At 43.0% G+C, this 16,480-nt stretch overlaps 2 protein-coding genes across 4 annotated transcripts in view; both read left to right on the top strand.

Moving 5' to 3' along the window:
* The window catches only part of LOC110530503 (rho-associated protein kinase 1), a 70,722-nt gene extending 62,234 nt beyond the window's left edge, over positions 1-8,488 (top strand). Inside the window, exons 28-33 of one of the 2 annotated variants that reach the window (XM_021613646.2) lie at positions 1,529-1,599; positions 1,773-1,861; positions 2,057-2,135; positions 5,159-5,420; positions 5,812-6,019; positions 6,471-8,488. In XM_021613646.2, the coding sequence (XP_021469321.2) occupies positions 1,529-1,599; positions 1,773-1,861; positions 2,057-2,135; positions 5,159-5,420; positions 5,812-6,019; positions 6,471-6,540 (779 nt within the window). In that variant the 3' untranslated portion in view covers positions 6,541-8,488. The remainder of the gene's footprint in view (positions 1-1,528; positions 1,600-1,772; positions 1,862-2,056; positions 2,136-5,158; positions 5,421-5,811; positions 6,020-6,470) is intronic. The other variant, XM_021613647.2, reaches the window with a different exon arrangement.
* An 828-nt stretch (positions 8,489-9,316) lies between these two features.
* On the top strand, positions 9,317-16,157 carry LOC110530500 (ubiquitin carboxyl-terminal hydrolase 14). 2 transcript variants are annotated; one of them, XM_021613642.2, is made up of 16 exons: positions 9,317-9,729; positions 10,658-10,803; positions 10,910-10,942; positions 11,155-11,259; positions 11,376-11,479; positions 11,806-11,864; positions 12,129-12,259; positions 12,467-12,547; positions 12,629-12,711; positions 13,795-13,909; positions 14,038-14,103; positions 14,233-14,325; positions 14,449-14,577; positions 14,777-14,840; positions 14,949-15,056; positions 15,389-16,157. In XM_021613642.2, exons 1-16 carry the CDS (start codon positions 9,714-9,716, stop codon positions 15,535-15,537), a joined length of 1,482 nt encoding a protein of 493 aa, XP_021469317.1. In that variant the 5' UTR covers positions 9,317-9,713; the 3' UTR covers positions 15,538-16,157. The 2 variants fall into 2 exon arrangements, with proteins under 2 accessions (XP_021469317.1, XP_021469316.1); XM_021613641.2 differs by having other exon boundaries at positions 14,774-14,840.
* The last annotated feature ends 323 nt before the right edge of the window (positions 16,158-16,480 follow it).

Here is a 16,480-nt window from a genome sequence, read left to right as displayed (position 1 = left end):
CCCCCCCTTTGCAGCTACAACAGCCTCCACTCTTCTGGGAAGGCTTTCCACTAGAACATTGCTGAGGGGACTTGCTTCCATTCAGCCACAAGAGCATTAGTGAGGTTGGGCACTATAATGTTGGGTGATAAGGCCTGGCTCGCAGTCGGCGTTCCAATTCATCCCAAAGGTGTTCGATTGGGTTGAGGTCAGGGCTCTGTGCAGGCCAGTCAAGTTCTTCTACACCGACAAACCATTTCTGTACATACCTTGCTTTGTCCATGGGGGCATTGTCATACTGAAACAGGAAAGGGCCTTCCCCAAACTGTTGCCACAAAGTTGGAAGCACAGAATCGTCTACAATGTCATTGTATTCTGTAGTGTTAAGATTTCCCTTCACTGGAACTAATGGGCCTAGCCCAAACCATGAAAACAGCCCTAGACCATTATTTCTCATCCACCAAACTTTACAGTTGGACGTATGCATTCGGGCATGTAGTATTCTCATGGCATCCACCAAACCCAAATTCATCCGTCGGACTGCCAGATGGTGAAACGTGATTCATCACTCAAGAGAACGCATTTCCACGGCTCAAGAGTCCAATAGCGGCGAACTTCACACCACTCCAACCACTCCAACCTAGGCATGGTGATCTTAGGCTTGTGTGCGGCTGCTCAACCATGGAAACCTATTTCATGAAGCTCCCGACGAACAGTTCTTGTGCTGACTTTTGTGCTCCCAGAGGCAGCACCGTACAGTTGACCGGGGCAGCTCTAGCAGGACAGAAGTTTGACGAACTGACTTGTTGGAAAGTTGGCATCCTATGACGGTGCCACGTTGAAAGTCACTGAGCTCTTCAGTAAAGCCATTCTACTGGAGATTGCATTGCAGTGTGTTTGATTTTATACACCTGTCAGCAACGGGTGTGGCTGAAATAATCAAATCCACTAATTTGAAAGGTTGTCTACATACTTTTGTATATATAGTGTATCTTCAATGAAATAGGCTCTGTCCTCTGTGACGGGAGACCGAGGCATCAGAAGCTCCGTGTTGGACAGCACCTTTCAATTTGAATTGGCTAGTGATTCTAATTATATCGATAGGATGTCCATGTTCTGTCAGCCATTGGCTGAATATAACATTATTTTACAACACATCTATCTAACCTCTTCCTCATGGAGTAGAATGTACTCCTTGATATTGAACTTGCTGGAAAAAATAACATGGATGTTACATGCTTTAGTGATTTCTGTATATCCCTTTAAGGCTCCCTTGTGCATGGGTTCTAAAACTACTGAGCTTGAATTAGCAGCATGGGATATTTAACTCCTGCCTGTCACATAATACAGTTGTTTTAAAGTGTAACCTGAGCAGAGAGATACTCAGTAAGTTGAACTTGAAACTTCTAAGGTAGTATGGCTCAGCCTTGTCACGTGACTTTTCTGTTCTTCCCCCAGTTAAGTTTGAATTTGATCACTGCATGACTTTTTGGGGACAGTGTTACACAGGCTTGGTTTTCATTTGTGTCTATCTTGTGTGTCTATGTAGAATCCAGACTGGAAGGTTGGCTGTCCATTCCTAATAAACCTAATATCAAACGATATGGCTGGAAGAAGCAGGTAAGTCACCTGGAAGCTTTTCATCAATTTACTGACATTAACTGACATGCAACATATATTTATTCATATTAAATGGCACAGTACGGGTTGTGCTCATGGTGCTGCCTAGTGCCTACTCCTTATGGCCACCACAATTCTTCCTAACATTATTTCTTGATTCTATTTTTCCTCAGTATGTGGTGGTGAGCAGCAAGAAGATTCTGTTCTACAACGATGAACAGGACAAAGAACAGTCCAACCCCTCCATGGTACTAGATATCGAGTAAGTATGCTTGTTTTATGATTTTGGATTTAATTGTAATTCACTTTACACTAGAAATTTGTTTTGTGGACAAAATATCAGTCTTAGTAGTTTTTTATGATAATTATTGCTTAATCATAAAATAGATAATGTAACACTTTGTCTGAGACGGTGTATTCTGGTACTCAATCATCAGTCATTGCTTGTTGTGTGCAGCAAACTGTTCCACGTGCGTCCAGTTACCCAGGGTGATGTGTACCGAGCAGAGACGGAGGAGATCCCAAGGATATTCCAGGTAGGAAGGAACCTTCTGACCTGACCAATCAACTTTCTAACCCATTGTCTTAGCACGACGGCCGTCTGCGCTGATGGTTCATGGCAACGCGGTCGTGTTAGAATGACCCAGAGGCCTTCTGACCTAAACCAATCAGCTTAACCAGCTCAGTCTTTTTAGTTCTTCAGTCGCCTTACTTGCCCATTCTCAAACGGATGATTACAATCCCATTTTAGATTTTGACAGCTGTCTTGAGTGGACTCTAGTCTACATGCACAATTAGTTATTAAGCTGATGCCTTTTTCTCCCAGAAAGACTTTCAATGAGCGCTTAAACTTTTCAATGTGTGTTTCAGTAGTATACAATCCTTTTCTTTAATGGCTCAGACGCGAAGGATTTACTGCTGATTTACAGCAAATCCCCGTCATTCGCATCAAGAAGAGATGCCGATACAGGGGAGGTGTGGGTGCCTTGTGAGAATTAGTCGGCGAGTGGGAAACCCGCCTCTACCATCCGTCCTATTGGCCAACTTGCAATCATTGGAGAATAAATTGGATGAGCTCCGTTCGAGACTATCCTACCAACGGGACATTAAAAACTATAACTTAAGTTTCACAGAGTCGTGGCTGAACCACGACATGGATAATATACAGTTGGCTAGGTTTTCCATGCATCAGCAAGACAGAACTGTTACCTCCGGTAAGACGAGGGATGGAGGTATGTGTCTATTTGTCAATAACAGCTGGTGCGCAAAATCAATTATTGAGGTTTCCAAGTTTTGATCGCCTGAGATAGATATCTCATTATAAGCTGTAGACCACACTATTTACTAAGAGTTATCAATATTTTTCGTAGCTGTCTATTTACCACCACAAACTGATGCTGGCACTAAGACCGCACTCAATGAGCTGTATAAGGCTGTAAGCAAACAATAAAATGCTCATCCAGAGGCGGCACTCCTAGTGCAGTAAAACTTTAATCCATTTTACCTAATTTCTACCAGCATGTCACGTGACAAAAATAATAACTCTAGACCTTCTTTACTCAACACACAGAGATGCATACAAAGCTCTCCCTCGCCCTACATTTGGCAAATCTGACCATAATTCTATCCTCCAGACTGGAATATGTTCCGGTATTCATCCGATGGCATTGAGGAGTTAACCACCTCTGTCACCGGCTTCATCAATAAGTGCATCGACAACGTCATCCCCACAGTGACCGTACGTACCCCAACTAGAAGCCATGGATTACTTTCAAGGAGCAGGGCTCTAAACTGGATGCTTATAAGAAATCCTGCTATGCCTTCCGAACCATCAAACAGGCAAAGTGTCAATACAGGAATAAGATTGAATCCTACTACACCGGCTCAGACACTCGTCGGATGTGGCAGGGCTAGCAAACTATTAGACTACAAAGGTGAGCCCAGCCGCGAGTTGCCCAGAGACACAAACCTACCAGACAAGCTAAATTACTTCTATGCGCGCTTTGAGGCAAGCAACACGGAAGCATGCATGAGAGCATCAGCTGTTCCGGCTGTGTGATCATGCGCTCCATAGCTAATGTGAGTAAGACCTTTAAAACAGGTCAACATTAACAAGGCCACAGGGCCAGACGGATTACCAGGACGTGTACTCCGAGCATGCACTGTCCAACTGGCATGTGTCGTCACTGACATTTTCAACCTGTCCCTGACCCGAGTCTGTAATGCCTACATGTTTCAAGCAGACCACCATAGTCCCTGTGCCGAAGAACACCAAGCTAACCTGCCTAAATGACTAGTGACCCGTAGGACTCACGTCTGTAGCCATGAAGTGCTTTGAAAGGCTGGTCATGGCTCACATCAATACCTTTATCCCAGAAACCCTAGACCCACTCCAATTTGCATATCCCCCCAACAGATCCACATATGACGCAATCTCTATTGCTCTCCACGCTGCCCTTTCCCACCTGGACAAAAGGAACACCTATGTGAGAATGCTATTCATTGACTTTAGCTCAGCGTTTAACATCAAAGTGCCCTCAAAGCTCATCGCTAAGGACCCTGGGACTAAACACCTCCCTCTGCAACTGTATCCTGGACTTCCTGACGGGCCACCCCCAGGTGGTAAGTATAGGCAACGACACTTCTGCCATGCTGATCCTCAACATGGGGGCTCATCAGGGGTGCGTTCTTAGTGTCTTCCTGTACTCCCTGTTCACCAATGACTGCGTGGCCAAGCACATCTCTAACACCATCATTAAGTTTACCGACGACACAGCGGTGGTAGGCCTATTGGGAGGAGGTCAGAGACCTGGCAGTGTGGTGCCAGGACAACAACCTCTCCCTCAACGTGATTGAGACAAAGGAGATGATTGTGGACTACAGGATAAGGAGGGCCGAGCACACCCCCATTCTCATTGACTGGGCTGTAGTGGAGCAGGTTGAGAGCTTCAAGTTCCTTGGTGTCCACATCACCAACGAACTGTCATGCTCCAAACACAGCAATACAGTCGTGAAGAAGGCACCTATTCCCCCTCGGGAGACTGAAAAGACGGCATGGATCTTCAAAAGGGTCTACAGCTGCACCATCGAGAGCATCCTGACTGGTTGCATCGCTGCCTGGTATGACTCGGCCTCTGACCGCAAGGCGCTACAGAGAGTAGTGCGTACAGCCCAGTACATCACTAGGGTCAAGGACCATTCAGGACCTCTATACTGGGAAGTGTCAGAGGAAGGCCCAAACAATTGTCAGACTCCAGCTACGCTAGTCATACACTGTTCTCTTTGCTACCACACGGCAAGCGGTACCTGAGTGCCAAGTCTAGGTACAAAGGGCTTCTTAAGTTTCTACTCCCAAGCCATAAGACTGCTGAATAGCTAATCAAATGGCTACCCAGACTATTTGCGTTAACCCCACCCTACCTACACGTACATATTGCCTAATTTACATGACTAACCTGTACCCTCGCACATTGACTTGGTATGGATAACCCCTGAACATAGCCTCGTTATAAAAACATTGTTTAATAGAGACTGATTCTCTCTTGTCTCCCCTCTTCAGATCCTGTATGCCAACGAGGGGGAGTGCCGGAAGGAGGCGGACATGGAGACTGTCTCGCAAGGGGACAAGACCAACTGTCTGCCCCACAAAGGTCACGAGTTCATCCCCACGCTCTACCACTTCCCTTCCAACTGTGAAGCCTGCTCCAAGCCCCTGTGGAATGTCTTCAAGCCTCCTCACGCCTTGGAGTGCCGCCGCTGCCACGTCAAGTGCCACAGGGACCACCTCGACAAGAAGGAGGACGTCATCGCCCCCTGCAAAGGTACGGTGATAGAGGTTAGGTTAGACTGACAAGACCTGACTCTGTGTTGTAAAGGGGGAAAAATTTACTTTAAGGCCCAATGCAGCCATTTTTATATATCAAATCATTTCTGGGTAACAATTAAAGGAAAGTTCCACCCTAAAACATTTGTTTGGTATTTGTTACATTGGTCCATTGTTGATATAGTCCCAAAATGTTTTGCATGTCAGCAATCAAGTTATCAAGATGTATTTTGAAAGAACACACAATTTAATAATATAACTTGATTTTGGATTTTGTTAACTGGCAAGTGTTGGGTTAAAGGGGATATTAACTTCCACCTCCTTAGGGACGTCGAGACATCTTGAGTTTGTGTTTTCAATTTTCTACCTGGTTTTGTCTCCTCCAACAGTGAACTACGATGTGACCTCTGCCCGGGACATGCTCCTGCTGGCCTTGACACAAGACGAGCAGAAGAAATGGATCGGCCACCTGGGCAAGAAGATCCCCAAAACACCGCCCTCCTCCTTCCTGAGGGCGTCGCCCCGCACCCTGTCCACCCGCTCCGGAACCAACCAGTCCTTTCGCAAGAACCCCAAAAGCATAACGGGCAAGCCAAGGTAACCTTACACACGTACACTCTCTGGGCCTGAAATAGCATCATATTCCTTATATAGTGCACTACTTCAGTCATGAGCACCCTACTCCCTATGTAGTGCACTACTTTTGGTCAACAGTAGTGCGCTATATAGGGCATAGTGGGCATAGGACACCACCTCTGATTGTCCCACGAAGCAGCCCTTTCAACCTAAAAGTTGTTCTGTAGTTTTCTTCTATCCTCTGGTAGGGCCTGAGCGGACACACTTGTTTTCTATTGCTTGATGCTTGTTTTGAACAGTACAGAACATTAAGGAATTGTGGGCTTCTATTCTGGGGAGTTGAGTGTGTGCTAAGGTCCAGAAGTCCTCTGTACATCCCTGCTGCTGGACTGTCTGTTTCGGTTTTGTCTTCCAGTCCAGTCAGTCACGTGACTTGCTATTTGTCTTCTACTACCCTTTGTGACTGTAACAGGTCGCAGTCTCATTCTGCTACCACAGCCTCCAGCCTCCAAGCAACAGACACAACATCCAGCACTTGTTGACAACAACTCCTCCACACCAAATTTACAGAAGTCTTAACTTTTTAGACCATCTCCTTCCTGTTTTGGCCTGACTATTTATTTATTATTAACTGACTGCGTTGATGGTGTATATAACATCAGTGGAATTGTCCTCCTTTGTGGTTCTTTCTCGTTTGACTTGGGGAACTCTTTCTATCTAATTTGACACTAAAGTGTTGTTGGTTGGTTTCATTGACTAACTCTTAGCGCTCTATGCAACCTTTCCTTAAGCAGGTGCCCCATATATGGGTTGTTGTATTTCTCTCTAGCAAGAATGATGCCAGAGGCCATCAAAGACATAATGAAGTTGCAGTTACTATGTCTTTAAATCCATTGTTCTATGTAATATATTAATATCTATCGGGGGTACTAACCAAGTGTCAAATGTCTTCCACTCTTTTACTGGACACCTGTTTTCTCTTCTTTCTTCCAGCTAACCATCTGAACATTTGGATTCTATTGGGACTTTGTATTTTTTCTTATCCCCTCCATTATCCCTCACGTTAAAGGAGAATCCTTATTTTATGTAACAGTAAATTAAATCAATCTGACCAGGGACGGAAATTGGGACAATTATCTGACACAAGGCATCAGGGACATTGAGAAGGCCTGCTATTTCCCTCACCCCCTCCTCCCCTATCCTCACCGCGGAGCCTCAACTAAGACTTCCTCACCCAGGCACCACATACTTGCAACTCTTCGTTTCTTCCAGAAGATGGCGTGGGCGACTTGGAACCTGAATGGAAGATGGAGAGCAATAGAAAAGGGCTCATGGTATGCAGTTGGTAGTACATATTCCATATCAGTCATGGGAAGGGATTCCGGTTGAATGAATGAATGACTGCGGGTTTTTCTGGGGCTCTTGCATGTCAACATGGAGGTATTGTAGTACAGGGATTGGCTTAACTATGCGGTGAATGGGTACATCTCGGGGATACGGAAATGTGGTTGTTTTTTCTTCCCTTGTCAGTAACTCTGTTTCCTTCAATGTACTTTGATGCCTTTGACTGGTGGCCTTTATGCTCCTATCCCCTATTACTCTGCACATCAGTTATACCAGGGGTTGGTTGGGACAGAGTATGTATTGGGAACTGAGTATTAGATGTTTTTGAGTATTGAGTGAGGAGCATGCAAGATCATCATTTCAATCTATGCATTATTATTTTTATTATAATTGTTATTGCTCCAAGCCATAAGGAAATTCCATTGTAATGGCATATAGGAGACCTAGAAACGTCATTTTTTTTTCTGTGTTCATTGGGTACATTGTTTTCTGTAATATTGTTTTTTTTCTTGTATTTTTTGTATGTATTGCCTTACATTGACTCATAGATAAATGGTTCAAAAGGAAAACATTAAGTTAACAAATGTAAAACTGCACTGTTTGAATTGTAAATTATTTGTAGAAAACTAAACAGGTGTAGCATTTGGCCCACCTAGTGCCTTAATGTTTGGATAACAATTTTACTGCCATATCTGTTTGTGTTTATCTCCAAAAAGAAGACAAATCTTAACTCTTACATCAATCTTTTTAAATATCTGCCACACTGGTTTTATCAGAACGTTCCGACTGGTTTGGGTATATCGAATGCCTCATTATAGACTCATTGCAATAGTTTAATGTATCAACACAAAGTTCCCAGAGTCCAGTATGTATCTCACGAAGGTTTCTGGATGGTGTACCTTGTTAAAGATGTTATATTAATATGGAATTGTTTCAAGCAAACACCACTCAGTGTACAATATTAGAAATAAAATAAGGATCATGAATACCTCAATAATTCTAAATGTTTTTTAAAAACTTTGTTCAGTAAAAAGAGAAAAGCACTGGAACTATGATCTACTCTATTTTGTCTTGGATGAATCATGTTTAATTGCAATGGAGGCCACACTGATGGATAGGTGTCAATAAACATATCTTTATCATCTATGCACTTCACTTTTGTTATGCATGTAGGCTGAGATTGATTTTGATATACTACTCTTTATTCTGAGCAACTACATATAGACTTACTGCTAACGAAGTAATTTACCAATCCAAGTGCTGTGATTGTAGCTAGTCATTCAATGGTTAGTGCAATATGGGCTCCTTTGGACGTCCCTATCCTAAACCCCTATCCTTAACCCTTAACAGTTTCAACTTCAATGGGGTGAAGTCAGATTTGGGATGTCCCAATGATCCAGTTTTAGACTTTTCCCTTCAACAATCACAGTGCTGGGAACAGAGAAGAGCTGTGTTACTGGGATGAGCATCACTGTTTGGCAGAAAACACAAGGTAAGTTAGGTTATGAAGAACCACTAATGGGCTGCTTTTAACACGTGGGAAGATTTAGGCTAGCGATTTGCTCCTTTTACAGTAATTGAGCTACTTTTAACAGATCATAATTAATAAGTGTCATCAGGACAGTCAAACTTTTTGGAGACGGATGCAGAATTTGGTAAAACATTTTGTTTATTTTTGTTTTGTTTAAATTGTATGTGTTAGTGGGAACTGAGATGTATAATATATATATATTTTTAAGTACCTTTACAAATGTATTTGTTGAAGAAATTCTACTGTGATCAGGGGCCCACTCTGATCATAACATATTTGGGAGTGTTCAAGTGTCTGCTAAATGGCTTTTCCTAGTATTTATTACTTTATATTGTGTTTCTTGATGTGGGCGTTCCTTGATATCAGAGAACGCCCATTGGTGCCTGCCATTGGTCAATTCTGGCGTTATAAGACTGGTGTTTATTTTTTATTTTTTTACACAGATTTGTTTACATAGCAGATTAGGATAAATTAACGTGGCAGGTTGGGCAATGCTACAGTTGTCCCAGATACGAAAGAAACTGCCACGGACAAATGGCGAGCGTTTCTTGACATCAAGAAACGCTAATGTCAGTAAACGCCCCTAATTGCATCTGCAATTACACCCTTCTCCTTCACATGTTGGGCTGTCCAGGCTGGATAGCTACAGGCAGAGCGCATCGATACATTTTCCGCGTACACTGCCGTGCAGTTGCAGCGTCATTGTGCAAACTGTTTGAATGAAGTTCGGTGTAGCTACTAGCTAGCTGGACAGAAACATATCGTAGCCAACTACACCCGACAGCGAATTCGCGCCCCGGTGACTGGAGTTTGAGAATAGCAACCAAAACAGCCTAAAAGATGACCGTATTTACAGGTAAGCTAATGCTGTAAAGTAACCACTTACAATGATGACCATTTTCTGAACTATTTATACACGTGTTTCAATGATCACTATTGGACCGCTATCTAGCAAGCTAACTAGCTAAAGTGTTAGCTAGTCATCATAGGCCGTAAAGTAAATCAGTGGAGTCACCAACTAGCGAGCTGCCCGACAAAAATAACAGATTCGAGAGTGTTTTCTCTGATTTAAGAAAATATGACAAACGAACTATCTAGTTAAGTAATCTAGATACGTGTTGGTGGTGTTGACAACTAGTTAAGTAATGTGTCTAACTAGCTAGCTACTTAGCTTTATGTTGTGCTAAGGGCACCAGTTAACTTCATGCAGTCACGTCAATATTTAGCTAGCTACTTAGCTCTATGTTGTGCTAACGGCACCAGTTAACTTCATGCAGTCACGTCAATATTTAGCTAGCTAGCCTGCTAACTGTTAAGCTAGCCATAAAAGGAACTGTCTTACACTACGCAAAGAGCCTAACGTTACTGTATGAAAATTGTACTGCAACGTTACATCTGGCCCAAATAAACTAGCTAAGGAGCTAGTCTAACGCTAGCGCAATTTGTTTCCGCTAAATTGGTTTGTTTTGTGATTATTTTGCTAACTAACTTGCTAGCTAGGTTAGTTAGCTATTGAATTTAGGTAGCGTGTTACTTAAGTCATTTTACCATCTATTTTATGCAATCTTCCTAGTCAGCACAGTAGTAGCCGCAGTTTTTCACTTGCTTCTAGCTAACAGGTGATCAAGACTTAAAAACCAAAACATTCGACTCTTATTTAAAGCCATCCTCTGCAGCACAGGTTATCACTGTAAAATATGATTGTGCTGTGTCATTCATGACAAGACACGATGCCTTCCACTCCCTGCTGGTTAGCAATAACAAATACCTGTTTTTTTTCTCAGTGAATGTGAAATGGGGAAAAGAGAAGTTTGATGCAATAGAGCTGAACACAGAAGAACCTCCCATGGTTTTCAAGGCTCAGCTCTTTGCCTTGACCGGGGTACAACCAGAGAGACAGAAGGTTATGGTCAAGGGAGGCACACTTAAGGTAAAGTTGTCTCATTTTAGTTAATCAATGAATGTCATCACTTGGACCACGGATGATCAATACATTATTTCCAAAGATACCTAATCATTTGTATATCTTTTTTCAGGATGATGACTGGGGAAACATTAAATTAAAGAATGTAAGTATAGCCTAAAAGTTGTCATGTTACTTCTGTCAATATTGTGGAAAGTAGACTGATATATTGGCACATTTCATTGTAATTTAGTGGGTAATCTATTTTCTTCTTTGATTACCATCACCAGATATCCTATGGTACACAATGTGACATGCGATACTCTTCCTCCTCTCTCCACTCTCTCTCCGTCATTCCCCCTCCACCCTCTGTCCTAGGGGATGACTCTGTTGATGATGGGCTCAGCGGAGGCCCTGCCCGAGGAGCCTGCAGTCAGGCCCATGTTTGTAGAGGACATGACTGAGGACCAGCTGGCCTCAGCTGTGAGTTAATGTTTACTCGTTGGATGTCTGTTTGTTTAAAGGGAATGGATGCTGTCTGGGTTTGCCAACACAGGCAGTCAGAGAAACTAACCCCATTTTGCTTGTTGTCTGTGTAGATGGAGATGCCTTGTGGACTGACCAACCTGGGAAACACCTGCTATATGAACGCTACAGTGCAGTGTCTTCGCTCCGTGCCAGAGCTTAAAGGAGCCCTCAGAAGGTGTGCTCATGATTTTTGCATTAATGCCACTCTGTGATGATGCAAGCAACTTGTCAGTGATCTAATCTATAGTGATGATGCAATATGATTCTTATAAATTTTATATCTATATACAGCTGACAATTATATCACATGTATTGTTAGTCTTAGAAGACGCCGCTTTCAGGCTCTTCAACATGATAGTTTTTTTTTCTCGTTTTGATTGCTACCTTGCCATGAGCAGGTGACCAGGGTGTGCCTATAAGGTTAGACAATAGACTGTTTTTGTTCTTAGTCGTGTTTTATGGATTTGATCTTATTTATGAGCCCTCTGTCTCCCCCTACAGGTACGCAGGTGCTCTGGGGTCCTCAGGGGCCAACGCATCATCCCAGTACATCACAGCAGGTCAGTGCCTGGCATCTGTATCTGTTGTATTTATATTTTTGTATCTGCCAGTGTAGACGTGGTAATGGTATGACTCAGTGAGTCGTAGCCATAGAGATCCTATTCCATTACTAAGTATTTAATTCCTAATTCTATGGTCAGAGCACAGTGCTGCCTATACCTGCATTGTGTGATGTACTATAAACTGTAGGTGGCTTTGGGTAAAGGGTCAGCTAAATGTCCATGTTATAACTGTTAAATAACCGTTTGTATTCCCTTCCTCAGCCCTCCGTGACCTCTACGAGACCATGGACGAAACTTCCTCCAGCATACCCCCGATCATCCTGCTGCAGTTCCTGCACATGGCTTTCCCCCAGTTCGCTGAGAAGGGAGACCAGGGACAGTACCTTCAGCAGGTGAGACCAGGGCCCCTGGCTTGCACCAGTCACTCACTCATCACCAGAAGATGCTGCTTTGCTAATACTGCTTGGTACTACTCAGTAACACACATCTAGACTGAACCACCTTGATTGCTGTTTCAAGTAGCCCAAGAGGACATTTGAATAATTGTGCATACAGAATGTGGTCATGGGCTTCATTAATGAATGTCTCTCCCTCTCTAGGATGCCAACGAGTGCTGGTTGCAGATGATGCGGGTTCTTCAGCAGAAGTTGGAACCACAAGACTCAGACGCTCCCATGGAGGTATGTGTATAAACAAATATGTAAGCTGTCAAGGTAGATGTGGATGTCTGTCCTAACTTTCCCTTTTTCTGTCTGTCATAGACTGACACTGAGAGTGGAGCTGCTGCTGTCGCTGCCAAGAAGAACTTCATTGACCAGTATTTTGGAGTGGAGTATGAAACCACGTATCCTTAGTCGGTACACCTGACCAATTGAATTTGAGATGAACGTATGATCTATTAGGGAAAGGAATATGGCTTCCAGGGTTTTTATTGGATGTGGCAGGTGGCACGGCAACATTTTCTAGGCCCCCATCTTGGCAGTGTAGACATTTTTCCATTTCTAAGCCAATTTTCTGCAATTCTACAAATTTCTCCATGGAGCCGAGATACATTTTCGCAGTTTTAAAGCAAATTTCCTGCAATTCTATGCGTTTTGCCATGGCTAATCAATTCTCCCGACTGTCTAGCTTTCATTTTTGTGATTTGTTATTTCTCAAATATTATATTATAAACAATAATGGACCTATATATATGTATTTCTTTTCTTTCTACATACTTTATATCTGGTTACACTGAAATACTTTTCCTGCAATCCTGCGCATGTCTTTTTTTTTTTTTTTACACTGTTTGGTTTAAGGCGACCCAAAAAAAAACGTTTAGCGGCCCGCCTAAGGATTTGAATGGCAGAAATATCCCCGGCTTCCACATTTGTATATTATTTCAACAAACCTTTTGCCCTCTCCTCCCAAGAATGGGGAGGCAGGTAGCCAAGTGTTTAGAGCGTTGGACTAGTAACTGAAAGGTTGCAAGATCGAATCCCTGAGCTGACAAGGTGAAAATAAGAATTTGTTCTTAACTGACTTGCCTAGTTAAATAGAGTGGTGTCCTTCCTGTCTGGCAACTATGTTAGGAAGGACACCTGTATCTTGAGTCTCCTATTTCTGTTTCTTTCTTGAAGATATGCTCAAGTTTTTTTTTTTTACCTCCCACTTTGGGCTGGATGTGTCGATGCGCAATTCGTCTCAATTCCTAGTTTGAAAGCAACCGTTTTTTGGAAACGGCGGTGCCATTTTTCCCACATGGGCCAGCCCCCTGGCAATTTGAGTTTTAGCCAATGCGCTTAAGCTCTTTGCAATGTGGTGCACGTATCTGCACATATGTGATGTAGTACGCAATTTCCGTTGACCACTTTTCATGAGCTACTTTCAGACCTACTGGCTAAAGTATCCAAAAGTAGTAGAGAATCTCTTTAACCTCTGTTCTCAGTATGAAATGTACAGAGTCTGAAGATGAGGAGCCAGCTAAAGGTAAAGAGAGCCAGCTTCAACTCAGCTGTTTCATCAACCAGGAGGTCAAATACCTGGCCACTGGGCTCAGGCTGGTGAGTAGTACCACAGCAACACGCACAAATGCACAGAAACACACATGTGCACACGATGTCTCGAAGGTGGTCTGTCACCATGGCAACACTGATCTAATCCCGTCATGTCCCGCTGTTTCTTTCTCCAGAGACTGCAGGAAGAAATCACCAAGCTGTCCCCGTCTTTGCAAAGAAATGCCCTGTACATAAAATCTGTAAGTTTGTAGTTTGGGCCGGGCCGTAAGATTTTTATACACTAGTGAGAGCTTGTGAAATGTGTTTTATTGTTATGTTGTTTTAGTTGGTTGGTTAAGGTGATGTTCACTTGATCTCCCTTCGTCTAGTCTAAAGTCAGCCGCCTCCCTGCCTACCTGACCATTCAGATGGTTCGCTTTTTCTACAAAGAGAAGGAATCTGTCAATGCCAAAGTCCTAAAGGTAAGTCCTCTGATGTTTTAGGAATGTCCTCCTAATTGATGGGATTATCATCAGAATACTGTTGTAAATGGAGAAAAAAATATTGTCCTGACGCTTTTTTCCCCTATTGACTTAATTCTCCAGGATGTCAAGTTCCCGCTGATGCTGGATGTGTATGAGCTGTGTACCTCTGAGCTGCAAGAGAAGATGGTGGCAGTCAGGTCAAAGTTCAAGGAGATTGAGGACAAGAAGCTGGAGAAACAGTCACAGAAGGTAAAAATATATATTTATTTGTGTACCGTCTCTACTGCAATTCAGCTTTGAACTGCAAATTTATACTCTAGAAAATAAACCCAAACCTCCAAGAAATATATTTCCGTGTTGTCCTTTGACCAAACAAAGCAACTCGGTGTGAACGAACGTCTCAAACAACATGCGTGTAGCTTACATTTTCTCTTTGTGAATCAAGCAGGTGGAGAAGAAAGTGGGAGACAAACCGAAGGAAGTGAAATATGAGCCCTTTTCATTTGATGACGGTTGGTTACTTTACATCATATTGTTTTGTGGCATACCTTTACAAACTAAGAATCAGTCAGTGTGAGAGAGAGGTTGTTAATGTTTCTAAGCATGTGTCTTCCTTGCAGACCTGGGCTCCAACAACAGCGGTTACTACGACTTGCAGGCAGTGCTGACACACCAGGGCCGATCCAGCTCCTCCGGACACTATGTTGGCTGGGTCAAGAGGAAAGAAGGTAACCTCCATAGCATTAAGAAAAGTCTCCACAGTGCGATGAATAGATACATCAACCTGCTGCTTAAATGGGTAGTTCACCACAACGGAGGATGTGGGATACGGACCCAGAGATTTTAGATCACTTTACTTTGAACTAAGGTTCAGCTATATGACGTTGCCAAGTAGCGGCCAGATGAGCACAAGTGCCCTTCGCTCTGCTGAAAGGTGATAGCTGCGGGACCAAAACGGTGGAAGTTTACCCTCATGCTTCTCTCTCTTAGTTGTGGAAGTCGGCCTGATTTATTGTTTACCTTGTAAACAAACTACTATATTCATGTTTTGCCATTACAGACGAGTGGGTGAAGTTTGATGACGACAAGGTGAGTGTGGTGTCTCCAGAGGATATACTGAGGCTGTCCGGTGGAGGAGACTGGCATATAGCCTACGTCCTACTGTACGGACCCCGACGACTGGAAATACTTGAAGAGGAGAAACAGTAATCAACCTAATGCAAAAAAACTAATCTAACCAACAAATGCCATTTCCAAGCACTGTCTACCCTGCATAGATGTGCAATAAATTCTGGGTGTCTTTATAAAGTAACTTGGACAGATGTTTGTAAAGCCATCCTATATCAACATGAGTGGAGGAAGGTTTTAAATGGTTTATTGAGCCAGGCAATCTCTGGACTGGATCATTGAGCGGTTGAGTTTCTAGTTCTGCAGTTTCATTGTTTTATACACATTGTATATTTTTTAAATCCTTGAACAAGGTGCTCATGTCAGTACTTCTGTAGTCATAACTAATCAGCTGTACAGTCTTTGGCCAAGTTATATAATCTGGTTCAGGTGTCTTTCAATTTACCCTGTACCTTTAATTCAAATGTATTGGAGACCACCCCTATCACCTACAGTGCCCACTATTCAAACCATAATGAATCCTTGCATCTCTTTTGGAAACAGAACTGTCTTGCACATTGCTTTCGTCATTGTGATTTGTCATCATACGAGCGGTTCAATACCTCTAATACAGTGTGACTATAACGCTTCTCTCTCATACATGCAGTCATTATCCTGATGGCTTTTCATAAATGGTGAAAATAAACTTATACCAAACCATGTTCTGATTAAATGACTCACTTTTATCCATCTAAATGCCCGTCCTGTAAGTGGTTAGCGCTAAATGAATAAAGCTCTGGTCAAAGTTGAGCATTTATTTAATGATTCTATGGAGGATGAAATTACAGTACATGTCTAAGCATAAATACCAACGAAAGGAAGGCCTTGATCTATGCCTCGTTGAGGATGTCTGCGATCTTGGGGAAGCCAGCAGCATTGAGCGCTGGAACCAGATTCCCCTCACGGTCCTGCTTGGCCACGTCCTTGCTGTCTCAATCTCCCACTGGGAACCCAGCTTATCCATCTGCTGGTTAGACACCAGGTT

This window comes from Oncorhynchus mykiss, chromosome 8, assembly GCF_013265735.2.
Source record: "Oncorhynchus mykiss isolate Arlee chromosome 8, USDA_OmykA_1.1, whole genome shotgun sequence".
NCBI classification, from domain to species: domain Eukaryota; kingdom Metazoa; phylum Chordata; class Actinopteri; order Salmoniformes; family Salmonidae; genus Oncorhynchus; species Oncorhynchus mykiss.
This window is presented reverse-complemented; position numbering and strand designations above follow the sequence as displayed.